This window comes from Bombus flavifrons, chromosome 1 (assembly GCF_040668555.2).
Source record: "Bombus flavifrons isolate JBK064 chromosome 1, iyBomFlav1_principal, whole genome shotgun sequence".
Lineage (NCBI taxonomy): Eukaryota > Metazoa > Arthropoda > Insecta > Hymenoptera > Apidae > Bombus > Bombus flavifrons.
In genome coordinates, this window is record NC_138442.1 from 10,680,101 (window position 1) to 10,706,637 (window position 26,537).

At 38.8% G+C, this 26,537-nt stretch overlaps 1 protein-coding gene and 1 long non-coding RNA gene across 5 annotated transcripts in view; one reads left to right on the plus strand and one right to left on the minus strand.

Annotated features, from left to right (window-relative positions):
• The window catches only part of LOC138186308 (WD repeat-containing protein 47), an 81,233-nt gene that overhangs the window by 32,103 nt on the left and 22,593 nt on the right, over positions 1 to 26,537 (plus strand). For all 4 annotated transcript variants that reach the window (XM_069126090.1, XM_069126061.1, XM_069126071.1 and 1 more), the window contains exons 5-6: positions 2,699 to 2,809; positions 3,180 to 3,258. In XM_069126090.1, the coding sequence (XP_068982191.1) occupies positions 2,699 to 2,809; positions 3,180 to 3,258 (190 nt within the window). The remainder of the gene's footprint in view (positions 1 to 2,698; positions 2,810 to 3,179; positions 3,259 to 26,537) is intronic.
• LOC138186552 (uncharacterized) lies at positions 10,851 to 22,810 on the minus strand. Its single transcript, XR_011174918.1, has 3 exons — positions 22,562 to 22,810; positions 11,760 to 12,040; positions 10,851 to 11,696 (listed from the first exon to the last, which is right to left on the minus strand). It is a non-coding gene; the product is annotated as an uncharacterized LOC138186552 (long non-coding RNA).

Consider the following 26,537-nt stretch of genomic DNA (forward strand, 5'->3'; position numbering starts at 1 on the left):
GCTCAAGTAAAGAAGAAAGGCAACAATATAAATGTTATGGGAGCAATAACTCAAGAAAGTAGAATGAATAATTTATACGCGAATACGGCGACGTTTGAAAATTTATAGGAATTCGCACGTTGGTGTATGGCGGAAAGTATAGTTCTGCGTTCAACCTGTTGTGAAATACAGCGCGTGTAGCGTGCAGGATACCTCGCCGCACGCTTAGAGTAAAAACGCGTGTAGTTTTACGCGAGAAATAACTGTGCTACGTCTGTTGTCCCTCCTGTTCTTGGGCCACCACATCTGCCAGATGTTTCTTCTCTTGATTCCTCCAAAAAGGGTCATACACCCTTTTCCACACTACTTTCTCGTTGCAGTGAATTCCAGTGAAAGATATTCGTTAACCTTCGAATTCGTTGAAGAAGCAGTGTACATCATGGAGGCAGAAACGAAACTCCAAACGCTACTGCTTCTAAAAGTCCGTCGCACCTGAAAAGCGTTAGTTACCTATTTAAAATACATCTTGTATAAGTCTGTGATGTGCATTCTGTCGGCCATCGATGAATCTTATCGCTCTTGATAAAATCTACTGCACACGCCGTCTAGCACTTCTATAAGATTTTAACTGATACGGATATCCAGAAATAAAAAGTTACATTTCTGCGTGTATCGTATCACGTACTCTAGAATTCCCCTCTATATCTATTAAAAGCTGCAATATTCTGTCAATATTTCTCAAGTTCTGTCAAGAGCTCCGCATTTAGAATGCTATAATCGAAACGTCCATACAGATATCCAATTATCGAAGATTCCATAGCAAGGTAACCGCGAAATTCGCTCGATCAGAAAGCAATCAAACCGATCACAAAGGCCTAACAATTACTGAAACACGCTTCGTTTGAATCACGCTCTGAATATCCATGCGCAAAGAAAAACCGCGAGACGATTCCTCGAATGCTCGCGGCTGCATCTTTCGATCGGTATGTTTGTTGCGGGCACAGCTGATCGCAAACCGCGTGTGCAAACGTGAACGTGGCGCAGGGCCGCGGGAATCAAAGCAGCCTCTGATAGGTCGCGATACGCTTTGTTATTACGAGCGGAGTCGGTCGACGGGCAGTCGAGTCTAATGCCGCTGGCGGGCGAAATCGTAGCCAACGCTTGGCTCCCTCGATACTTCACGTCGGGCTTCCTCCGCAGCAGCATCGTTCCCCCGGTTCTGTGGCTGCGACGCGGTTATACACATAGATACGTACGGACAAACGGACAGACAGACGGTACGTTGGATCGTCGCGAACTCGACATTCCATTCGGTCCTTGATCACGCTCCCTAAATAAGGTACGAACACTTCGAATTCCGTGGCGCGGTCGAATCGTTACGAACCGATCGTTTCTGTCTACGTGGTCTATGAGACATCCGATCGTTCGAGTTTGTCCAGGTGTGTAGTGGTGATCGCTTTGCAATTAGACTACGAGGATAAAGGGATTGGTCGTGACGAAGTTTGATTTCGTTCCTCGTGACACGAGGAAGAATCGAACTGAGATATGAAAGTGTGAGTTTTTGATCGACGAAGTTTGCTGGATTGGTGAAGAAACGATGATTTATCACAAACCGACGATACCACGATTTCGGATTGCCGAACGTATCAGCCTGGCTCCGAGCAATCGACCGATTTACACGAAACAGAACAACCACAGTAGCACGTGCAGCTTGAGGAGCGCCGGTTCCACGCCGCCATGTGTCAATCGGTACACGATAAGATATTTTTTTGCAACCTCTGGTGTATATTCTTATTTCGCGGTTCGTATTTTATATCGTCAAAGAAAAAGAATATTTTTATAAATGTATCTTTGACCAACTCGTGGTTGTAGTTTCTGAAGGATTTTAGCATCTGAATGAGTAGCCTCTCTTTAGATCGTTTCACTGGTTGAGTGTCGTTCATTTAGAATGCGACGCTGAATTATGAACAGCTTCCGCTTCCAGTTCCCATCAGCCAGCCCGCATAGCACGCGTGTTGATTCTCGGACCTGTCACTGTGTATGAAAACGAAACGACGAAATGCAACGTAATAAAGTCGTAGGCTTAGAAGTATTGAGAAACTCACTCGCGTTACTTTAACGCTGACGTGGAAAAGTGTTTGTAAACCTCGCAAGAAACGAACTTGTACCATAGGAACGAAACGTCTATCGTTTTGTAAACATACGTTTGGAATTGTTTTGGTTGTGTAAGGTATTTAAAAGATTAGGAAAAAGATTAGTATAATAATAATTTTGATTCTACAATATTTTGTGTATCTTATCAATTATTTTAAATCGCATTCTTTATCCATCGGGGACAGAGTTTGTATTCATATTCGGCTTGTAAAGGATGCGGAATGCTTTGTTTCCATAAATCACGTCTTGCCTGAATAATGAGCAGTGCCTCGGATAACCTTTCTAACCCCAACCTAACTCCGTTGATGATGTTCCAAAGGAAATCTTGATTGCCGATCAGCCTCTAAACGTTTACGAACACGAGAACAACAGTATCCTTCAATGTCAGATAGTCACTTTAAACGAAGTGGAAATTTCGCTTTTGTCGAACGGCATAATTTATCAATTCACTGGTTACGGATGGTTTTTACGAAATTGAAGAGCAATCGCGTATAATATGCGACGATTTTATAGAAAATCACGGTCACGACAGAGCCTGATCGTATACTTTCTTTTGCGATTACAGTATAAAGCAACCTTTGGGGAGTAAAGGACCTTCACCTGTTCACACTAGCACGCCTGCTCGATCTGGTATCCAGTCACCAAAGCCTACGATTAATGGATCTGAGCCTGTAGTGTAAGTGTCGTGCTACTTTCCATTACTTAATTATCTATACGAAAGAAGTTATAATCGTAGATTTGCATTTAATTGTAGTAGAATTGACATTTCTGAAAAAGACATTCACATTTTTACGTAACGTCTAAACTATAAGTATTTATATAAATTCCTATTATTTTGAAGATAATTTAAAAAGTGGAAATTGAATAAGAAAGTTATTTTAGCGTAACGAGTACTACACTAAAACTAGACTTTAGATATTTTATATATTTTCGCGTGTATTCTATGCATACGCAATGACGTAACGTAGGAAGTTCAGCAATTTTCAAATATCAGATTCGAAAGGAAACGATTTGTCATGATATTTCATTGAAAATGGTCCTCGCAGGAGACAGAACTCGGCGCTAGGCAATGCTTACGATGTTAGAGCACAGGAGAGTCATTACGATGTTGTCAAGCCGATGAAGGTAAGTCGATAAACTCATTTACGATTATTGCACCGAATATACAAGATTCACGAGAAATAACTCGTCGCTATTTTCAACCACGTTGATGCTTTCATGGACCACCGATACAATTAATTTACGATTGCTGCGCAAGCAATGGCGCGAAATCGTCGTTACGACGCTCGATGTAATTTAATAACAAGCTGACGAGAACAACGTTTAACAGTTGATTTATTTTGAATCAAATTACTTAGACGTTTATCGCCTCGAGTTGTTAATCGTTCTTTATACTTTATATACTTGCTTTTTGATCGAATTGCAAACGCATTGCTGATAATAACGCTTGTGGGAACTCGATGAAATTTGTTATTAATACGAAAAATTGCAAACGAGCGTATCGTGACGATTCGAACCGTTCAACGGCCTTTTCACGCCAATTTGAAATTTCGACCAGTCACTCGTAATTAGCGATAGGTTTCTTAAGAAACGATTTCATAAAATAGAAAATATATTTGTAGCCTTGTAACGGATGTTCTTGTGTACGTTTATTGCATCAAAAAATTACAATCTGATAATCAGGAAAAAGGATCGATTTAACGTCCAACTTTCTATCTGTCTCTCCTTGTTGCCGTAAGCGCCCGCATAAACCCGTGACTCGTTTATGGTTCGACTCGTAACGCACCAGAGAAACTGGCTTAACAGCAATTTCCACGAATAGTTGCAAACGTTACGTCTGAATTATCTATATCTATTTCTTTTCAAATTAAGAACAGGTAATTTCAAAATATTCCAACCGTTAATAATTAAATCTCATAAAAATGCTCCGTTTTAAGATACCATTTTATCAGCCTGTTAACGATTTGTATTGATTTAAGATCAATTTAATATAATTCAATCAGCGATCAAATTACACCGGTGAAAGTGTCAGAGTTTGGAAAATTACAGTGCCGAGCATTCGGAGAAACTTCGTTCTCGGTGTTGCAGGTCCAGATCGGCTCTAATTCCCGTAATCATCGATTGGTTAATCGAGGAATTGCCAATTAGACGTTTTAATCGGCGCAATTAGCCGTTCGATCGCATAACCTCCCCCTTCCCTTGTCCCCCGTCAACTATGTCGAAATTCTTTTCCGCAAAGTTCGCCAGTGACGTAACCGAGGCAAGTCGCTGCGCATTTCGAATATCTTCCACGATTATTTGTAACACGTTTCCGTTGTTGAAGATCCGTAGAGATAATACGTCGTTGACGTCATTTTGTCAGTTTACATTTGAATGTTCCCTCGCGTCACCATCAACGCAAAAACCACGAATAGAGAAGAATTGACAAAATCGTAGGGCAATTATCATGTCCATGAACCATGTGTTGAAGAGTATTTGTCGAAATAAAATGGCATGTAATCATCGTAATAATTATTCGGTGTTTGAATCGTTTCATACGCCACGTTACATCATCGTTTAGTCAGCAAGAACTCGCTTCCATGACGAATTAATCGCAAAAATTTATACCTTTATTATTCGAATGTTTTGATATTCGAATTAACCTTTACGTAATCCTAGTTAAATAATTGCAAGCACAATTTCTTTGCTGTTCCATTCTCAAATTTTCTACATCGATTACTATTATATACATCGATCAATCGATTAATCATCTCCTATTTGGAATTAAACTCTCGATATCAATAATATTCGATTATACAACACAGAATATCTCATAGAACTGCGAAAACGCTTGATTCAAGTGATTCGCCAGGTGTCCATTCAGAACTATGCATAGATTCCGATTCGACGTCGTGTCCCCGTACGTGATCACCTCGATTGCCAACAACAGCTGCTGGCGACGTAGTCTACCTTTGATGGTCGTAATGGGTCACGGCCTGTTTTGTCTGTTTCCAGTATCGCGGACGAACCGGTTCATCGATCCATATTAGATTTACTTTTCAGTACAGAAGTCTTACGACATCGATAAACGTGCGTGTCGCGCATACTTTGAGGAAAATAAATTACGTCGCGTGGGAGAGAAGACATAGTTAAAGTCATAGTTTAGTTTATCAAAACGTTCGCAACTGTTAAACTATTCTATTTCTCAATTATTCATTGAAGAAACACAGTTATATAAAAAAATAAAAAGTACTCTTTTAAATGAAAAAATTCAAAGTATAGTGAAAAAAAATCGATCAAATTCTTTAGAAACATGAATTTTCTGTGGAACGTACTTTGATTTTTAATTAATTGCAAGACAAGGTCCAAGCGCCCACACTCGAAATTCTATTGCTCATTCCTGAGCGTCGCTGGATTATGTTACGCGATGACGCAGTTACAGGATGCAAATCGACATGCAGTCGCGCACTGATGCGTCTTTTCCTCGCACAATTAGAAGACGCGTCGTAACACGGATAAAAATGGCTATTCCGCGTAGGTGATCACTGTTTTCCGAGATTTTTGCCGAGCTGCAAACTTGGCGATCGCTCTGTGACAAACTCTAATTTCAATATTTACGACTATCATATGTCGCAGTAAGTAGTAAAGGGAAAATATGTGTGTGAAAAGAAGTCATATTAATCAGACATATCACAGCTGTCTGTGATTTAATGTTTGTTCAATGTAACGTTTACAGAATTTAACAAGGTAATCAATTGGAGGGTATAGCTCCGTGAAAAATTTCGTCGCTATTCAAGCGCAGAAAGTTTTCGAGAATAGACGTGTGGCCATTTTCGAGAAAAACGGAGTATTATGTTTGTTAATAAATCGCAACAATTGTCACATGTTCCGCTGGAAACTGGACACCTGCCAACGTATCACTTTTCCGAAACGGTACACCTTTTCCTACTTGAATTAAAAGCGTGATACACCTTCGACCGTCAAGGTGAACTGGAATCGACAGCCATGTGGGTGTGGAAGAGACGCCTAGTAACTTAATAATGGCACGTGCTCGTTAGTATTCATGATTAATGTATAACGGCAGTGTTGACAGTCATTTGGTTTAGAATTGACGAAGATTTGATGTTCCAATTTTTAAATATTTGGAAACGACACCGAAGTCATGGTATTACTGAATTGAAAATTGGTACCATGAAACTTCCTTGTTATTTTAATAATTTATGTAATTATTTTTATGGAAATTTGAAGATTTTCATAAGTATCTATCTCGTAGCTGAATTAAAATTTTTTGTACGCTGAACGTAACAGGCCGATGTATAATTCATGGGATGTTCGTTTATATTGATCGGCGTCTTATATCATTTGCTCTGGATGTCGAGCATACAGTGCATACAGAGTGCATACAGAATGTGAAATAGAATCGCAGCTCCATCTCGTTACATGCATGAGAGCTTGTTTCTGCAAATATCACTACTCTATTAACGCTTTTCGTTGGTGATGCAGGGATTAATTAAGAATATCAGCGCGTCAGATCATGAATGAATTTACCGACGCAGTAGATCCTCCGTTGGCAATTTACATAATTGGGGAACGGATTAATTATTTATAGAGTATTAATGTCAAGTCTAATTTGATAAATACACCAAAATATACGTAATAACAATTATAATTAAATGATAATAACACGATGTGATATTATCAACTGAATTTGTCATTCATTAAATCTCTTCGACATTGTAAACATCGTTCACCTTTAAGCATTGAAATACTTTCGTAACCTGGCTATGAAACATATTCAAAAGAAATGTTGTGTAACTATGTACTGTATGAACGATCGGATTATCTTCTAACGTTAGTAGAATAACGATGACATATATCTCTTATTATATCTCTAACACTACCTTGATTATTTGAATTCAACATCTGTATATCATATGTGAAAAGCTTTAAAGTTTCAAAGAGCCATTGTTAGTTTTGTAAGTCATTGTTACTTTGCTTTAGATTTCAAGCATTTTCTTGAAACATTAAAGTGTAGCGCTATATTCGACACAGTCGATTGTGACTCACAGACGTTCCTAGTAATGACCAATAAACATCTTTTTTCCCTTTCGTTTGTCTGCCGAAGGCAAAGCCTTCTTTAGCTCGAATACCAACCACAAGGCAGAAAAAAAAAGAAACATCTGAATGAGTTCACCGGTGTACCAAGAATACTGGTCGATTTTAAACACTCGTAAATTCGAGTTTTGTATTAGACATCTCGAGAATTCGATGGAATTCTGTTGGAATCGGAAAACTTTCTTGAACGTTCAGTTTATGTTACGATCGTTTATGTTTCGGATAAAAGCCAAGAAGCTGTTAAACGCAATAAAATCGATAATTTGATGAATGAACTTAGGATTGGACGAATTTGATACAAAGGTACTGTTCTTAATGACAAAATAAAAAATAATAGTTTCTATGCGGAGATAATATGATCGTCAGGTGATTCATGAGATTGCGAAGATGTTGCGAATAACGAAACAGTAAGACACTATTTATAAAATAGTTCATGCTCATTTTGTTTTCTTTGAAGAAATAAAGGCAAATACGCAACACATTACAATAATAATATACAAAACTGTATTTTATAGGAAGCTCGAAGATAACAATATTTATAAATGGTACAATCTAACCAATAAAATAATTGACTTAGATATGTCCAAATATTTCTGTGATATTTTTAAAAATAATGTTACTTTTCTTTTACTTAAACTGAATTGCATAGTATTCAAAAAATGACTATCCATCATACAGGATACTAAACAATATAAACAATGTAATAAAACTTACAAAATATAATAAGATTATCTCACAAGCATCCTTTTGAATAAATAATAAATCCGTTAGAGTTAAACTTTCAACCATTCGAAATATCTGTTCGTGTCAATAAAAAGCACAATGGATAAATGAAAAACGAAACACGCGTCTCCAATCGGCTGAAACGTCGAGTACCAGTGGGGACGTAGTACAGCCAGTGTCGATGACAGCGTAAAGCTTTGGACGCGGTAGACCAGCCATGAAGAGAAGAAAGTAAAGCTCGCAATGGCAAAGTTAAAAGTTGGCCCTCGGCCCGATTACAACGACCGTCAGGGACGTGTCGGTGTTCTCCCGCAGTTTTGCGCGACAAACCCATAAGGTTTGACCTAATATGGAGACTTGGACTTTACGAATGCCACCGGTCGGGTGGGGATCCGTATGGAGAGCTCCTGTGAGGCCTTCGGGTCTCTCTCCTCACGGAGTTCCCCAGTACCTCACCGGACGTGTGTTACGCCGCACACGCGTTTCCATGTAACTACGATTACGTTTCCGTCCTGTAAATTGTCCGTGGAACGTTCAACGGGAAACATTACCGTTCTTCGCAAGGTTGTCAGTGAGTTGTGTGCCATTTTTCATGACTCGAGAGAGAGAAAATAATCTAAATTGGAATCTATACTGCTCGAAGTCGATTTTTCGATCAAATTTTTCTATCAACGACAGATACAAAATAGAAGATAAGATATCTTGGAACGTACTCGATCGTTGTTATTAGATTGTTTATTTATCGTTTAGTCTTCAGACTCGATCTTTCGCGTAGAACACACGCGTCAAAGACTGGTACGAACCGGGAAACAAGTGACAGGAAGGTTGTATTCGATAGAAAGCAGTAGCTATGCGGTGCATCGACGAAGTTCAGTATACTTGCAGCGTCCGGAGGAACTAGCTGTTGTGTCGACAAGTTGAGGAAGCGATTTCGGTAAAACAGATATCAGACGTGTTATTGAACCGATTGGTCCGTTGTCAACATGTCTACCGCGGCGCATCAGCAAGCAGCGATACGACGTTTGGAGGCTCTCTTCAGAAACGTGAAGCTGGAACAACAACAGTATAATCCCGAGATAGTGAAGGTGGAAATCGACACGAGCTGTTGTGACATCCACGGCAAGCATGCGAAGGAGAATTGCTGGAATCGTAGAGGATCCATTGGGGCTGCGTATCAGTTCAGGAGAGATTCGCTCGGTCGTCGTGACGGTTATCCAGGAACATCTCCGAGTAGAAGAGGTTCTCTACCACCGAAGAAGGAGATTCATCCTTCGAGCTTTCCCAATACATTGAGGAAAAATCACCTGGGATCGTCGATGAGTGCCATCAATCACACGAAGAAAGATCCTCACATGTCCACCTTGGCTAATTCGGCGCTAAGACGCGATCCTATAGGTCGATCAATGGGCTGCTTGAAGAAAGACACCATGTCAAGCTACAATTCTCCACTGAGACGGGATTATGTGGCAAAATCGATGACGAGTCTTCAGAGACCAATCTCGCGACGAGACACCAGCAATTTGGCCAGCCTTTTCGCTACTTCCCCGATATCGCAGAATTCTCTGAAATCTAACTTGAGTTCGTCGAACAGCGATCTAAAGGCGAGAAGCACATCGAACCTGAAGAGCTGCTTGGCCGGATCTAGTGGAAATTTAAGAAGTAACTTGAACGTGACGCTCAGTACTGATCTTTCGATGGGTTCCAACGGAAACTTGAAAAAAGACGGCAAATTCATAGCGCCGCTTTCTAGTAGAAGGGGCTCTTACGACAGGAGAAGACTCTCCACAGATTCTTTGGATAATACGAAGAGAAACTCGTGGGATCCGGGTCGCAGGGGCTCTTCCGGATCATCCGGAGGATGGGACGATCCGATTTGGGAGGAAGGAACCTTCGATTGCGTCGATCAGGTAAAATATTCCAACTTGTTAATACGGAACTCCAAAATGAATTGTCTTTTACGAACGATTATGAAGAAAAACCTGGTTTAGAAATAACTAACTGAAAGAAGGAAGCATAGAAAGTTTGTTCTGGAATTGTCTTCTCAAGCCATTGTGGCTGTCAAAATTCCGTCAGATATTAACAACGGATCAGAAAGCCGAATGACGTCGTCTCATTGTCTCTGGCGTTTTCCCGCGAGGGACAAGAGAAACCATCTCGAAGCGTGGTGAAACGTGCGGGGCTTGATTGTCGTTGCACGCGCGGACAGAATTTATCGTCCCGTGTTAGAAGGTGCACTCGGCCGGCCGTGGGAATGCCATTCTCGAGTCCAAGCATTCGCAATTCGATTGCAAGTTTATCGCAACGAAAATTTCTGCCGAAGGATACGCTAACGTTGTGGACAGGTTTCCCGATGAAATTTCAAACTTCGCTAAGAAACGTCGATAGACACAGCGTAATACTTTACAAAACTTTCATCTGTCGTTAGAAAACGTCTGCTGAATTTCGCGAAAGCGTTGATTTACGACCGTGTGTCAATCTTGCAACGGCTTTAATGTTTCACGACATTAAGGTGCTTTCCATGTGGCGCCGTCACATGCAAAGTGTTCGCCGCGTACTTACGTCATCGACATGCCTTCCACGGTATGGACACGTTGTTAGTCATCGACTGATTATGAAAGCGTCCACCGCATCGAGAATATCTATGCGTCTCGTTCTTGATAAAATCCGTAGCACTTAAGCTGATCAAAGATAGGCTAAAAATTGTGACAATTCTTTTGATTCGATTTTGATCTTTTACATTTGCTAGAAATCAAATAACATCGACTGTTTATGAAAGCGTGAATATTATCGAGAATGTGTATGCCTTCCAATGCATAATTCGTGACACGTAGGTTGATTAAAAATAGATGAAAGGGCATGACGATGCTTCGATTCGATTTTGACACGCAGTTTTTCAAACTTCAGGGATTTTGGTGTTGCTTGTATTATAATACTTTCGAAGTAATAAATTTTGCTGCTTTATTTCCAAGGAAAGACGTCACGGTTATTTACAGCCTATGACTATTAGCAAATATTTGTATTCCTCTTTCGTATGAACAACTCTTGGATGCATTTCACCTGTTGAATACACGTACACGCGCACACATACCGCCTAGATTCGCAGCTACGTAATTCCTATTCCTCCTTCGCATCGGTGCGGTGGAATCGTCATTCCAGCATACGCCATTGCTTTCGTTTTCCGTAATTCTCGAGCACAAACGCTGAGAATATGTAACTCGCTTATTTAAGAAGCGAGTTCAAATCATTGTTATTCACCGCGCCTCTATCTGATACACAAGCATTCCTTGCATACGTAATACATAATACATCAAGCGTAATTACCATTCTACTACATCGTCCATTAAAAGAAACAAATCATTCAATTTCTGTACCTAACAAGTAGAATTGTAGACACAGGTCGCGATAGCTCACCCGTTAGAACATTTACAAAAATCATTTATCTCTCAATTTGTGAATCATGAAAAGCACCTCTCAGAAGCCAAAATCTCAACCTCACTCTTTGCAAGTTTCACAACCTTATTGTTCAATTCTCTGAAACCAAAGTCCATTTGTTCCACAAAGATAACATGGATAGTAAGAGATTTGCAGATAAATTAAAAAATACAATGCTTCTAACAATATCACTTTGCTTCTCAATTTTAAAGTTTTAAGTGACTCGGATGAAACAACAATTTTCGTGATTTTCATTGAATCTTCCTGAATTGGCATTGGTCTTGATGGTGAAACGCGATGCTGTGGCGCATTTCCTGAAACAAGATTGGCGCAGGTAAGGCCTACGCGTCGTTTGGCCATGAGCTGCCCACACTCACCTGCACGGCGCTTGTACCTCGTGTTTTTTCCTCGCGTTCTTAGCTTTTTGTCTCGTTTCCACCTCGCGTTCGTCTTGTATGTAAACAGCGATCACGCGTGGCGACCCACGCCGCGGTTCCTCGATATGGCCACACCGCCAGGACGATTTAAAAGTAGCGTTCGCGTCATTAATGTCGACCCGATCCCATCCATCCACCGATCGTTTCGTATTTTAATGTTCCCCATCGTTCGTCTTATTTGGCGCGTTGTGTCGCCGTCACACTCGACTGTTTCGCAAAATCTGGAAAAATCGCGTCATTATATGGATAATAAACCTAATGATTTGATTAATTACTTATTCATGGCCATTTGCGTTAAGCGCTATATTTATTGAGATGTTTGTTTTTTAATGTTCGGTGACAGGTTAGATTTGTTGGTAGATGTTGGGTGTTAGTGGTGTTGAAATGGATTAATAATGAGAATTTCTTACTTCTCGATGTTTAATCTGGTAGAATGGATTTGTTGATAGGTCCGCTTCGTTTTTTGAATGGTTATTAATAGTCATTCGGATAGAATTTTACCTTCACTAATTATTTTGTTTTACTTATTTTTAGTAGGCTGATATTAATGGGTGTAATTTTATGTTCCCCGTTTCCTGGTTTTTTTGTGCTCCATGGTCTGGCAAGATGGATTTATTAATAGACGCTGGATACTGAAGTTTTAAGTTCTTCGTTAATTCGTTGGAGCGTTTATTAGTACATAGTCGTTTGAGTGGAATATTATGCCCATTGTTTGTTTTCCAATGTTCACAATTTCTGGTCTGGTAGAATAAATTTGCTGATGGTGTTTTACGTTAGAATTCTCATTTGTATATTGATGCTAATAAGGAAATGCAAATATCGTATCGCCTATTATTATAACATAAGATTTCATACTGTAAGATGTCAGATAAATAGCCATATAGATTGAAACGTAGTTTTATAACTCATTGCATGCTTCAAACAAAAATCGAAGCAGACATGTTGAATTAATAGCACACGCAGTTTTTAACGTAATATTTGTTTTCTATTTGAAGGAACTTCTTTTATGTAATCCGAGCGTGATTCGCGATCGAAAAGAAAGTTTTTTTTACGTAACTTGTAGCGTGTGCATCAAAAATTGAAAGGATACTTGGAGAGTCGGAAAGGGGAACTGGGAGATGTTAGTATCGAGAAAGTAGCGACCGATCGAATGTAAATTCTGCTTTAATTAGCACCGAATTCGGTTGTTCGTATCCAATTAGAAGTACCATCGAACCGTGATAACGGAACAAATTACTCGACTCTAAGATGCTTCCTAACACCTTAATGACACGAAATATGTTAGCAAGACGATGGTTTTTTGCTCGTTTACGGGATAAAAATCTGTGCAAGCGCGTACAACGCGAAACGTCCTTTCTGCGTTTTGCGTGTGAACAGCATTCTGCGAAAGAGAAAATATAAAATTTATATTAAAGCCTTTAGACAATTATTTTAACTTATATACGATATTTAATTGCGTTAGAATAATTGTATAATAACACCCTAACAGTTTTCTTCGTAAATAATACCGTTATTATCCCTCAATTTCTATCATGTTTCATTAAGATCAGTGGCTGTTAATTACGTCAAAACCAAAAAATAACATCCTTCCTGTTAACTCCTATAATCTTCTCCTCCATAATTAAAATCTCGTTAAATATTCCACGCAGGTGAATTTTATTTAAACTTCGCACACCGTTCAAACCGAGCCAAACCGAAGAAAAAGAGAAATTAACGTGCCGCTGGTTCCTTTCAATCTCGGTCATCGACCCGATACCGGGAACATTGGCAGCACCGATTTCCAAAGGCTCTCGAAAATACGCGTAATGGGGATGAATCGACAAGTTGCACGCGTCATTTTCCGGCATTATACCGGACGGTCCGCGTAATAGGTCTAATTCCTGAAATCGCGGCGCTGGCAATTTCCGTTTGGAATGGCACGTGACGTTGCCCGGTCGCCACGGCTTACTTCCTCGATACGATGCACGTGCATCGGCCGCGATGCGCTTTCAACTGCACGCGTGTCGCGTTCTTGCGCCGCGAATACACGCATTTCGCGTTCGTGCCGTGTTGCACGGAACCGCTTTGTCTCACGGTACGACGTCCGAGATGATTGGCCGAAACAGACTGGTACCGTTAACAAAAATTGACGTCTTATTGACGTACGAACGCACACAACTACGTCCGCTCGCGAAACGATTTGTCTCGCGGTGCACTAGTTGGTGTACGTTGATGGATTGACCAAAGATAGGAATATTTTCTGCATTTGTAGTAGAATTGGTTTTATTATCGAAGAATATAAATTTTATTCTATCAAGTTGCTTTATTGCTCCATTCCATTGAATGCTAGTGAAATTTGATTTAGGTTTATAACGTAACAAGGCATTAAATTTACTTTAACTACGATGTGTATGTAGTACCTATTTCACAAAATTTAAGCTAAAATATCGATTATGGGTTTTGCTACCATTGCAGATAACATTAGATTCATTTGCATATAATTCCAAATTCGAATGCATATAATTTCTGCTCTGTTATTAGAGACTTAAATCCGGCAAATTTGATAGAATTAGGAAACTGGATGACAGTGGATGTTAAGATTTCTAGGACCTTTTGAAAGCTTAGGGTAACTAAGGACTTAGATCGTTCTAAAAGTCCATTGAAAGTCTAGAAAATCTTGAAACACCTGAAACCTATTAAGATCCTCGATATTCGCAGAACTGATACTGCTGAAGCTTATGCAACCTGCTGAGATCTTAGAGGTCCCGAGGAGGTTTTGTATGTAACGAGACCAAAGGAATCATTAATACCTTAAAGATGTGCTTTGATAGTCTACTGCTTTTGACAGTGTCTTTGTAGAATCTAGAATTACTAGTATCGAATTGCGATTGCTTTAGACTAGTTTCTGTTTACAAAGTACTTGTCAATATCGTACTCATACGATTCGAAATCATCCGCATTACGTTTAAACAAATCAGATATTATTTCCCTTGAGATATATTCATCGTCTTTGAGAATACATTATGATTCTATATCTATCCGTAACAACTAACGTAAATACACCTAAAGTTCTTTATATCGTGTCTCTTTGTATCGTGACAAGAATATTCTTCGTTGCATTGCATAAAAGTTTTAAGCAAGACTATTACGTTTTCTCCCACGGTTATTACATTTTGATAATGAGATAGCTGCATGCCAGGAGACAAAAAATCGCGAGATTTTCAACGAAATGATTAAATTGAAATGTACCGAGCGTAAGTACACCGAATAGGGTCAAGTTCGAAGTGGCACCGTGCAAAGAAATCGGTGATTCACGCGGCAAATCTAGAAACCAGGGCTAGCGAACCTTGACATTTCTCCGGCAAGAATTTTTCTCTACTTTTATCATTAGCAAGCTAATTAAGCTTGCCGACTTATTGCGGATTACGGAATCCTTAACATTGGAAGACATTTTTTAGGTTAACTGAGATTCCAGCTGTAATTTTCAAGTATAATTTTGCATACTGGTCTTCGATTATATCCTTTCTAGCGCTATACATCTCTATGCAATACGTGTCCGTGAAATATACTACATAATTATCACGGTCAGTGTATTGAATTTTTATAAGTTCGCTAAAAGTAACATGCAAAATGTACGATACCAGACGTAGCTATTTAGAATTCTAAATATCGTGTCATAAATTATACGAGGAGCTCGTTAGCGGAAAATAAATAAGCACGCTATAGAAGCAAATATCGATGAAACGATGTCAGTTAGTATAATCAAAACGTCATATAGACGCGATAGAGTCATTACGCCAAGAGGAACATGTCTATCAATTACCAAGTATGTATATCGTTATATTTAAAATACGGATGTTTTCATTGCACAAATTAAGAGAAATGAATTCGATTAGTGACACCGTCATGCTTTGTCAATTAGGTGAAAGTCTCGTGTTTGAAGTTCTACGTGTTTATACTTCGGTGAAATCGCACCTTCCTCCACTGTGATTCTTTGATCGCTTTTTCCATTTTCATCTACTACAGTTCGATTTATTGTTTAAGGTAATTATTCTTCTTATTTAAATTCTTATTATTAATGATAACTTCCTTCGTGGCAATTGTCGATTAAATCAAACAGAATCTCTGGTCAACTGGAAAGATGGAAGGTCGTGGAATTTGTGTATTTAATGGATCAACGCAAAAATAAAGTTCACCGTTGTAATGTTTTTAACGATGGTAGAGAATGATAAGAAATATTACGCCATAATCGGTTAATTGGTATACGCCATAATTGGACTTTTAAGTTTTTCATTTCCGATCTTTTAGGTACCCACGGTCTAATCATAGATATTTTGTATATATTGAAATATTATTTTATATTCAGTACATTATTCATCCATAAATTTTTCACAAATGTATAAACATTCAATACATGGTAAAATACGTTAATCAAAAAGAAAAGATGTGGAACGTTAAGTCGAAAGGATGTTCTTTAATTAGACACGTAAAAGTTATGATTATTTCTCACATTTCAGGGAAACTGAGAAACGAGTTCGTAAGACTTGCACTGATAATTGTGGTGAATCTTTTTAAGGTGTAAAATACATTTGTATAGAAATTGATTTAATGAAATAGTGTAGCACTTCGTTTAAAATCGTGCGAAGCGTGTAATTAGAAATACATATGAATATTATAAACGTTTTCTAAAGTTATTAACAATTATTTATGCGCTTATTGTATAAAGTCACCACGTGAAATTTGTACAGAATAAATTGCACTGAAAATCTTAACCCATCAACATATCATAATATTAAACCATGTTTCTTCATGCTAATGAAAACGCATCTATTTTAAGGGTCATGTAATTACGTATCGGATAAGAAATACATTTTAGTTGCGATCACGCTTGCAAAGATTTGTTATCTCATTACATATTTCATTTCGTCACATACCAGTCAGTGGATTTCCATTTATAATAAATCGCGTGGGTATTGCTCCGCAACATGTTCATGAAGATAGTTGGCAACAGCCATTGATTTCTTTGCGGTTTTTCAGTATTTACCGTTCCATCTGCCAACTCGTAATTTGGTTTGTAACGAGATATTTTTGTGTTGATAAATAATTTATCTTTATTGAACAGATAAATTGCTTTATATTCTCACAGCATAAATTGCAGGATTTTCTCTAATTGTAAATGTAATATGTTCACGATATATCAATGTTTATTATGATACTCCTGTATCTTGTGTTGGTTCAAAAGACTTTCATCTAGGTGAATAAAATATAAATCTTTATTCGTTACTTCATCACATTACAATCATCAGTTCATAAATAACTTTAATGTACATAAATCCATATCTTTAATCGATTTCGCTCGAATGTAAATCTGTATAATATAGATAAGATAGGAAGTTTCTAGTTCCTTATTATAAAATTCGATCATATTTGATAGTTTAAGTTGATTCATTGAATAGACAAGCTGCAGTAATTATTGAATGACAGTCGAGTAGGATTATATAATCCTATAAACCTAACCCCATTAGTCGATAGAAAGTGTAATTAGTAATTACTATCATCTCTCTCTCAAATGTGAAAAATATTCGCGAAGGTAATCAAATAATTATATACATAGAAAATTAAAAGATCAGAGACCTAAAAATAAATTCTGTCTCAGAAGTGATAAACAAAATTTATTATACTTATTTCTTACTAGTTTGTTTTTTAAGTGCATAGCTCTATTGGTCGTAATAAATTAATAATATTATTTTTAATAAAATAAAATTAGATTAATGTCTAAAATATAAAATCAAACTTTTGATGCTTTTTAAGGTCGGTATTTCAGTTTTTCGATCACAGAGTTCTGCATGATTTACATATCTTCTTATTTAATCATGCATCAATGAATACTGTTTTACCGACTACAAGTAAGATCGCTTAAAACTCACTCTGTATTACCTGTTAAGCAGCAGTTCCGCGACTTTCGATTTCACCAGGGATCGTTTTGCGCCTTTTGTGACTGACAAATTCCCGTTCGAACACCGGTCGTTCTAATTATTATACAACGAAAGTAAACGTTCGAATACGCGTGAGAAGTAGAAAAAAATATTATTTAAGACTTGGATTGTGAAAGAAATCTAGGGCAAGATCGTTGCACCAACGGATACAAGTCCGACCAGGCGGATCTAATGGTCATCAACTTTCTTGTAAATTCTTTGTGATTTTCACGATCATACTCTTTTCTCCCAATCATCCTGCTAGCGTTTCGTATTTCTTAACAACCGTCAGCTTGTAAATATGTCACAGATCAGCGCGCATTCATGTTGCGATTCTCGAGGCTCGTGTATAATCGAGTTGCATCGTTCCAAATATTCTGCCTCGTATCCTATATCACTTCATGGAACGACAACAACGCGATATTTCACTGCTGATCTTTATTAAACCCATGTTAAAATGCACCGAATGATCCAGAACATTCGTTTACAATACCAGCATTCTGATCGATCGACTTTCTATTGGTCGGATAGGAAAAAACGAACCACTTTAACACGCACGCAATCTTCTGAATAATATTCCCAGAAACGTCACGAACTTTCGTGCGTTCGATACGCAATATCTCAAACTTGTTACACACAAAACGAGTCCCGTTGCACGTAGCCTAACAGCGGTGAAAACACGAGATTGAAAACACGCAAGTTCACCGGAAACGCCTGAAACGAGGTTCAAAACCCTTAATAAAACAGTGACTCATTAATCAACAAACATGAAATTTACTGTATGGGTTCGTACGACCAAAGAATTACGCAACCGGCGTATTTCATTCATCGATAAACGATCGCCTCGGGCTCCGAGCGAAAATTTCCAAAACCAGATAATTACGATGCGAGACCGTGCGAAGACTCGATTCGTCTCGTTTCCACACGAGTTTCAGCATCGCTTTCGCGCGCAGTTTTTCGGCGGTGGCGAGTCATGGTCCACGTACCACGACCGGACGGAAAAGCAATTATGGTAGCGCCGTACGTGAACTAAAACACACCGAGATCTCGTGGCACTTGGCTGTTATCGCGTACACGCGCGTATCGGGTTTGTTATTAAGATTTTTCGCGCGGCCTTACGGTGATCCGGTAATACCTGATTTTTGCCAAGCAGCGAACGACAGGAAAAGAAAAATCGAAAAGAAACGGTACGAGCTTGTTGCGTAATTCTCGTCAAACCGTGCCTTTCGTCTCATACGAGCAGGTTGCATTTTGTTCTGCCCTCGCGAGCAGCTAAATTGCGTCACGAATCGCACCTAATGCTAATATTGAATCGAATAGCCGAACCGCTTAATCGAAACTGTTACCTGTCCATTCCTGGAGCGAAAAGATCGATATCTGCCCTCATGAGACACGTTTAACGCGCATTACATTGAAATAGAGAAAAATCGTGCTGATTTTCAAATTGATCGATCGAGCGTGCATTCGACCTTCGACGATTCTGCAAGGTAATGCGTGGGATCGTTTAATATCCTTGTTTGATTTTCATTGTGTCACGCGACCTAATTACAGTACCTGAAACGAGTGAATAGATAGCATAAACTCGTGACACAGGATCGATACGTGTTACGCGATCGCCACACTGTTCTACCGATATTACATGTCCAATGTTACGTAGACACTTTCATGCTTGGCTTTAAATTGTTGTAGACTCGAGATTTTTTAGTTTTAGGAGGTAATTATCGAACAGGTAAATTTTGCATTTCTGGAAAGTGACGCCAGAAGGTGGATTACGATACAAAGCAGTAATAAATCACATCCTGAGATGAAAGTTTTGACGGATAAAGAGAAAGGTTATTGAACACGCTTAAACTACCGTTTCCTATAATACATATGTATTCCTACATTATCATATACTATTATGATAATTTCATTGAACTGAAAGCACGCGATAAAATTTCGTTTAACCAACTTTTACGAATGTAGAAAATCTATAAAATATACAGTGAATTAATTTGATATCTACTAGAAAATACAGATATTATTTCTTAGAAAATATAATAATACTTGTAGGATAAGTAGGTACAATTCCTGTTTGATCTTTTGTTTAGAGTTTCCCGATCTTTGTATTTACGGACATTCTTTTTGCATTATGCAAAACGTAAAAATAAGGTAAAATTGCAGCGATAAGGAAGAGGAATAAACGAGCCAAGAACCATACGAAAGTGAAAAAGAATATGGAGTATTAAATTGGAAGGTCGTTGATTTTATTTCAACAGTGAAACTTGGAACAATGCCGTAATTATTAACGTTAGAAAGCTAACGCGAATTGTTCAGAGACGGTCGATTGCTTTATTCCTACCACTTAGGAAGTATACTTGCTTTTATCGTACGCTTTACGAACTGTACCTTGAAAATTAGCTAAGCGTCGAAGCAAAACTTGTATTCGTACATTGTGTTTGTTCTCAGCAACACGATACTTTCATAATTCATCGATATCACGGTTAAAGTACGTAAAATATGTAAAGTAAGTCTTTTACGTTAGACATTTGCTACGATTTTATCGTTACCCAATAGACATTTCTAAATTTAAATCTTTCATCTACTTTCACTATAAATACTCGAAATTTTTAGAACGCTGGCACAGTTTCCAGGATGAAGTCTGGCGCAATGTTCGATTCTAGAAAATAAGACAGCAATGTCAGAAATGAAAAAAGCAACACATACAGTCGCAATGGAAAGTTAATTGACTTAGAATAACATAGAAACAATCGGAAAGTAATAAATGGACTTTGAAGAATGGATCTTAAAGAATGAACGAAAAGAAATGAAAAGGATATGAAAGAGTTTTCAAATATCAAATCGATTACGATATCTATCATCTGTCAATTTTTCTCAACTGTATTAGGTTGTCCGAAAGGTGTCTTTCTCCTACAGACACGTCTTTTACAACACGCATCTTTATACAAACATGAAACCTAATCTGTCGAACGTTGTGATCTTTATTTTGATAGAACAAAATGGATCGTACGCAATTCGATAAAATAATATAAAATGGTAAATGTCGTGCATCCATTATTTCCTTATAAAACGAAAGAAACTTTTCGGACGACCTAATATTACATAGGCACGCACGATAATGTATTTAGTAGTAAATTCTAAAATAGTACAAATCTATGTTTACGATATCATTCGTTCTTTACCCTTCAATTTCTAGAATTGGTCAAAACGATGATTTCTAAATGATTCGTATATCTATATATTTCGATCAAATATACATATTTCTTTTTATTATTGCAGATACCTCTATAATATATTTATCGTATTTGTCTTTCTAAATTTCGTGACTTTCTCGAGCGAATGTATTCGTCGTCCAAAAATATGTTTGGTTGGATAAAGCTACTGTTTTTTGAATCGGTAAACAGGTTCAATGGGAAGACGTTCATCAAAGTTGTCCGACGCAACGTTCATTTTCAATAAAACGAATAGCGGCTTCTTATTCTAACGAATAAGACGAGGACCGAGTACATTTGTCGTTTTGGCGCGACGCTGATCAGATACGATCGGCATAAAAGCGGACGACCGGATCACAGCAATTTACTTTTCGTGTCGCGCGGCGAACTTTCTCTAAAATGTGCACGATACCGATCTTGCGTCTGATTTGACGTCTGCGTTCTCCATTCATACGTTACGACCCATTTTCTGACTGTATTTGGCTTCGATAAAGGAAAAGTTCGTTGACTATCAGAACGTACGAAATCGATTGTCTTCGCGTCACTTTTACTCGGTTAAATCGATTCGGATTCCTCTGGTCGAGACGATCGATCTATTACGCGTCAGAGCAGAAAACTATCGATGTCGTTTAGCTCGTGAAAGTGACTCGATTTCTTTCTATTATCATAAAATGATTGAAATGATGGAAATAATGGAACCATCCGACGAACTATTGCAACGAGATGAATTATTCCGCTGATCGATTTGACCGGTTTACGGCTAGTTTTCCACGCGATTTCGTTCGAGTTATAATAATTACCTGTCGTTGCTTATTCTACCGATCTTTGAATTCAGAGTTGTCCACGATCTTGTCGATAAGTGGTTCCATGTCGTTATCGCGCTAGGTCCGTTTCTAGCGAAAGGAAATCTTGCGTGGGTTTCGACACGCGATAGTTTCCCGCGAATAAAAGAAAGAGAGGGCGAAAAGAGAAATACGGGAAGGAAAAAAAATAGAGAGGAATTGCCGCATCGCCACGAATTATTAACGGAGCGTATCGGAGAAAGCTGAGATGGAAAATTGAGACGGCGTGATCGTGCGCCAGCATGGCGATCCTTGAGGCATCCAACATTTAAAAAACAAGTCATCACTTAGAAAAAATAAAATTACATGGCACAAAGAGGAAATTTAAACATTCTGCTTTGAATAATCTCATAAATCGCCTGATATCGGTCCAGGATCGTGCCACGCTACAATTATATGAAACCACATCTAAAAGCTTTAGCTATGAATAATTTATGGTAGACCACGAAAATTATTTCGGATAAAATATTTAAATTATTTTAATAATATTTTTCGGTCGAAAGAGATCTTCGATTCCAAAAACGTGAATTATTTATTGGAAACGGAGTACATGTGTATAATCGACCGAAACGATGAGCAAAGGTTGATTTCCAGGAAAAAGATAGCTTAAAAATAGCGTTTCCATGCTTCGAGTTCTCGTGCAAATCTATTTTATATCCGTAATTAAAGTTCTTAACGATGCAAATCTGCTAACGCGGCTCGTATTAGCGACTGAATCGGTTCTTTACACCCACCTGTTTCCAACTTCCTGCGTATAATGGCGCGATTTCCGTACGAAGTAAAATAAACCCGAAAGGATGGGCACGGTTGTCGTGGACTTGGATCAAGGTGGCTCAGTGAAAGCGCTTACAGAAAAGGAACGCGATGTCCTTTTAATCCTCGTGTTTGATTATCAAAAGCTCTCTCGCGAATATCCTCCGGAGCATTTAGATTTTCCATCAATCGATTTTATCGAAATTATTCGGCGAGGTGAGATTCCTGTGTGTGTGCGATGAAGATTGAGAAGCTTCTAGGTTCCATTGTATAATAACTGATTTTATGATTAACAAAGGTACACGATTATTAATATCTTAATATTATTAGTGATTATTTAGTATTTAAAAAATACATACTAAATTATTAATGACACGGAGTTCAAGTTTCTTGTTGTTTCAGATTCTAAATTAAATTATTTCTTCTTTTTTCTCATTTTTCATATTTCAACTTATTCTCGCTACGTCATTTTAGTTTCTTTCCATTGAAATGAGAGCAATATCAAGATCTAAAATCTATCGCAATATAATATTCGCTTCAGGTGATGCAGACTCGAGGAGAATCGGGGTTAACCTGTTAGAATCTTAAATGCTTAATTTTCCTCAAACATCGTTCCGTTCCAAAGTTATCTTAATTTAAACTTAAAATTCACTCGTCATCCTCAAAGAAACCGTATCTCATGTGTCAGCTTCAATACCTCGAGTATCAATAATAATCAGTCACGTTTGATTCGGTGGACCACCTGTTGCGATATCACCTAAACGCGCATCGTCCGCGAACGGAACCGGCGCGGCATGCATTCTCGTTGGAAACTCACAGACGCTGAAGAGGTAGCCAGAGATGAGTTGTAGAGCCGCGCCACGATCGTGGTAGGGAGATGAAGTTTCAATCCTGTGAGGAGAAGTGGGTCGTTTCTCAACGAGAGGCGAAGTCACTCGACGAGAACGCGTCGGCTACGCACTCCTTCGCTGCACTCAGCTGAGCACAGTCGTCTCCGATCCGCGATCCACGATCCACGAGCCTCTCTGTTGATTGTTCGCCGTGATAACACGGCGGAAGTACGTTTGTTCGGGGGCGAGCAGCATCGCTTCCGACCGCGATTTCAGCGAAAAACGGGTGAAAGGTGAGAGACGTAACGGTACCGGGTTTGCCATTCGCGCGCACGTAATAACGTCATAAGTGTAACGCGCTTGTTACAAGGGTAACACGTACGAGTTGATTAGGAAACTAGGAAATATCGAATATTTCACAGGTGAAGTGCAAAGTGTCGGAAGGGAAGCACGAGGAAAGTGACAGGGCCTGAGCTCGCGAGAGACTTCCCAGCGTGCGTGGAAAGTGGTGAAAATCCCGTATTCGTGCGAACACGACTGGATCATCCTTTGTTCCTCGATTCTTCGTTCGAAGAAGGCCATCGGTTGCCGATTTTCCTCGCTTTCTTCCGACTTTTCCTTGGCTACTCCCTGGTATTCGATCATACAGGAGTATAAACGCGACCTACTTCCGCTTCATAAATATTCCAGACACATTGTATCATATCGAAAGAACTCGTTCGAGAACGGTAACTCGACCGCTATGAAGATCGTTCAAGAGTATCAGAACTGGTAGCTCAAGATGAACGTCTACGTTGTTCATTGACGCAACTTTCAACATCGATACGCAGCTGTCATTCAAAACCCGGTCAAGAGATCGCGGCGTACGACATGGGCGACATCAGAGTGCTGGATCCGCGGATGGACCCTCGCTTCGATCTCAAGCAGTCTCGTCCTTGGCCCCCCATGTACCGTAGTCATCCAGCCACCAGAGGACCGTCCTTCTGTTATCGTCCTATGCCGATGGACGCGATGACTCAATGGGTAACACCTCATATAGCTGACTACAATTACGTTCCAACTAGAATAAGCGCATCCAATTCTAACAAAGGTCGCGATTACTATTATTTGGCGCCTTTATATCGAAATGCAATTCCACCGCCACAAGCCATGTCACCTCTTCAAGTTCCACCCGTGGCTGTTTCACCAAGAATGATGATGATGGAACCGAGAAGTAGAACTAAAAACTCTGGAGGATTATGTAGAAGCAGCGTACCTCCATGCACCTGTTCAGTAGGCAGGACCAGGTCCTTGGAGGACGTTAGAAGCGAAGTGAGCGAATGGGAGGATTATCACGATGAAAATGGAAATCATCTGCAGAGGAAGAGCCCTAAGAACGGTGGTGTATGCAGACAAGTTAGACGGTCCATGGAGAACCTTTTGGATGTTGAAACGGCTGAGCAGCATGAGCTGAACACGTTTGAGAGGATTGGCAGAACTTGCAGAAAACCGGATGAGAGAAGGAACGAGAGGCCGGGAAGAAGGCGCGGCAGTTATATGGTTTGTTGATTTTTAAGATATTTCGTGGGGATAAATGAGAGAAAACAATCTTAGGATCAGGCTGTGACAGAAATTAATGTCGTAGGATAGAGATTGGTTGAAGTAAATGTTTCGTCTGGATTCCAATGTAAAATTGATAACTATTTTTTTCGAAGTTAAACTCGCAGAAAGCTTAGTTACCGTGACGTTTGTAGATATTGGTTTGACGAATGATTCAGGATTGGTAACAATTTCATTGGAAATTAGACTCGTTTACTGCAATAATTAGACTGCATAATAAATAACTAAAACAGTTGAAATTATTGCTGTACTTTCATGTTCAAAATCTCGTTTTGCCTGTTCAGTCAGATTTAAATAGATAAAATCCAGGAAAAGAATTTCGTACAAATGGAACTTTATATACGAAATTCCGCCCACTCTATATCCCGTTTTCTCGCTTGTTTTTCTGAATTTGTTAGCTGATAAAAAGTAAAACCACTTTTACTGGAAATTTCGTTTCGATTTATTCCGCAAATTTGTTACGCACCTACCACATCTTGTATGTAGATTAACGGGAACAGCGTTTAATGGAAAGTGTTCCGTCAGTTTATTGCTCCAGTTTCGCCATTTCTAATCGGTGCCAACGCCTGATCCCGGAAGTCCACGAACGTTCGCATCAATTACGCGATTTGACGCATATGTATTGCCCGGATAGAAATTGTTTGAAAACGGTCGCCTTCGCGACGATCGATCGCTGAATCGTATCTAACCACCTGCTTTGGTCCGGACACGATTGTATCAGAAAGGAGATAATCGGCTTTTCTCTCGCTTTGATAAACATCAAATTGTGTCCGATCAAACTTCTATCGTGGAAAATCTTATCTTCTACTATTATTTTACTATTTCATATACGATTACTATACTTTAGTGTTATTTCATTTTGCAACATAATCTCTATTATCTTTATCACTTCGGTATAGTTACATTGATTGAAATATGATACAATAGATCGGTGTAAAAAGATTGAAGTACAGTGGCAGGAAAAAGTACATTTAAAATTGGTATTTTTGTATATGAAAATTTGAAACTTTTTTATTAGACATTTTTTTAGTATTAGTCTGGTAATAGTAAGTTATTGTGCTATATGTATTGTATCTGCTCGTTGCTCTTATTTATTATAGTTCCATATTCTCTAATTGTTTCTTCGTACTTCTTCCTTTCTAAACCTTCTTTCGTCTGTCACTATAGTTTTCGATAGAAACTTATCTTGCAATGAGATACATAAGATTTAAATGAGACGTGTCTTAAAGTATTAACCTTCTGTTTTCTAAATAGCCTCGATTTTCCGACTCATTAATAAAAATACCACCGATGACACGGTTGGCTGGAGGATCTATCGCAGAAATCGCTGTAATTTGCCGAGAAAAAGCGTCTTCACGCGATCTTGTCCTTTTTTCTCGTAAACGTTCGATTACATGTTTTATCTTCATATCGGTCGATACTTTTTAAAAAATAACGAGCCGGTATTAATGAACCGTAATTTTACTAGTCACAGATAGAAAGTGTTCCCGATTGGTGACCTCGAGTTAATCCACCGTTACTTCTTCGT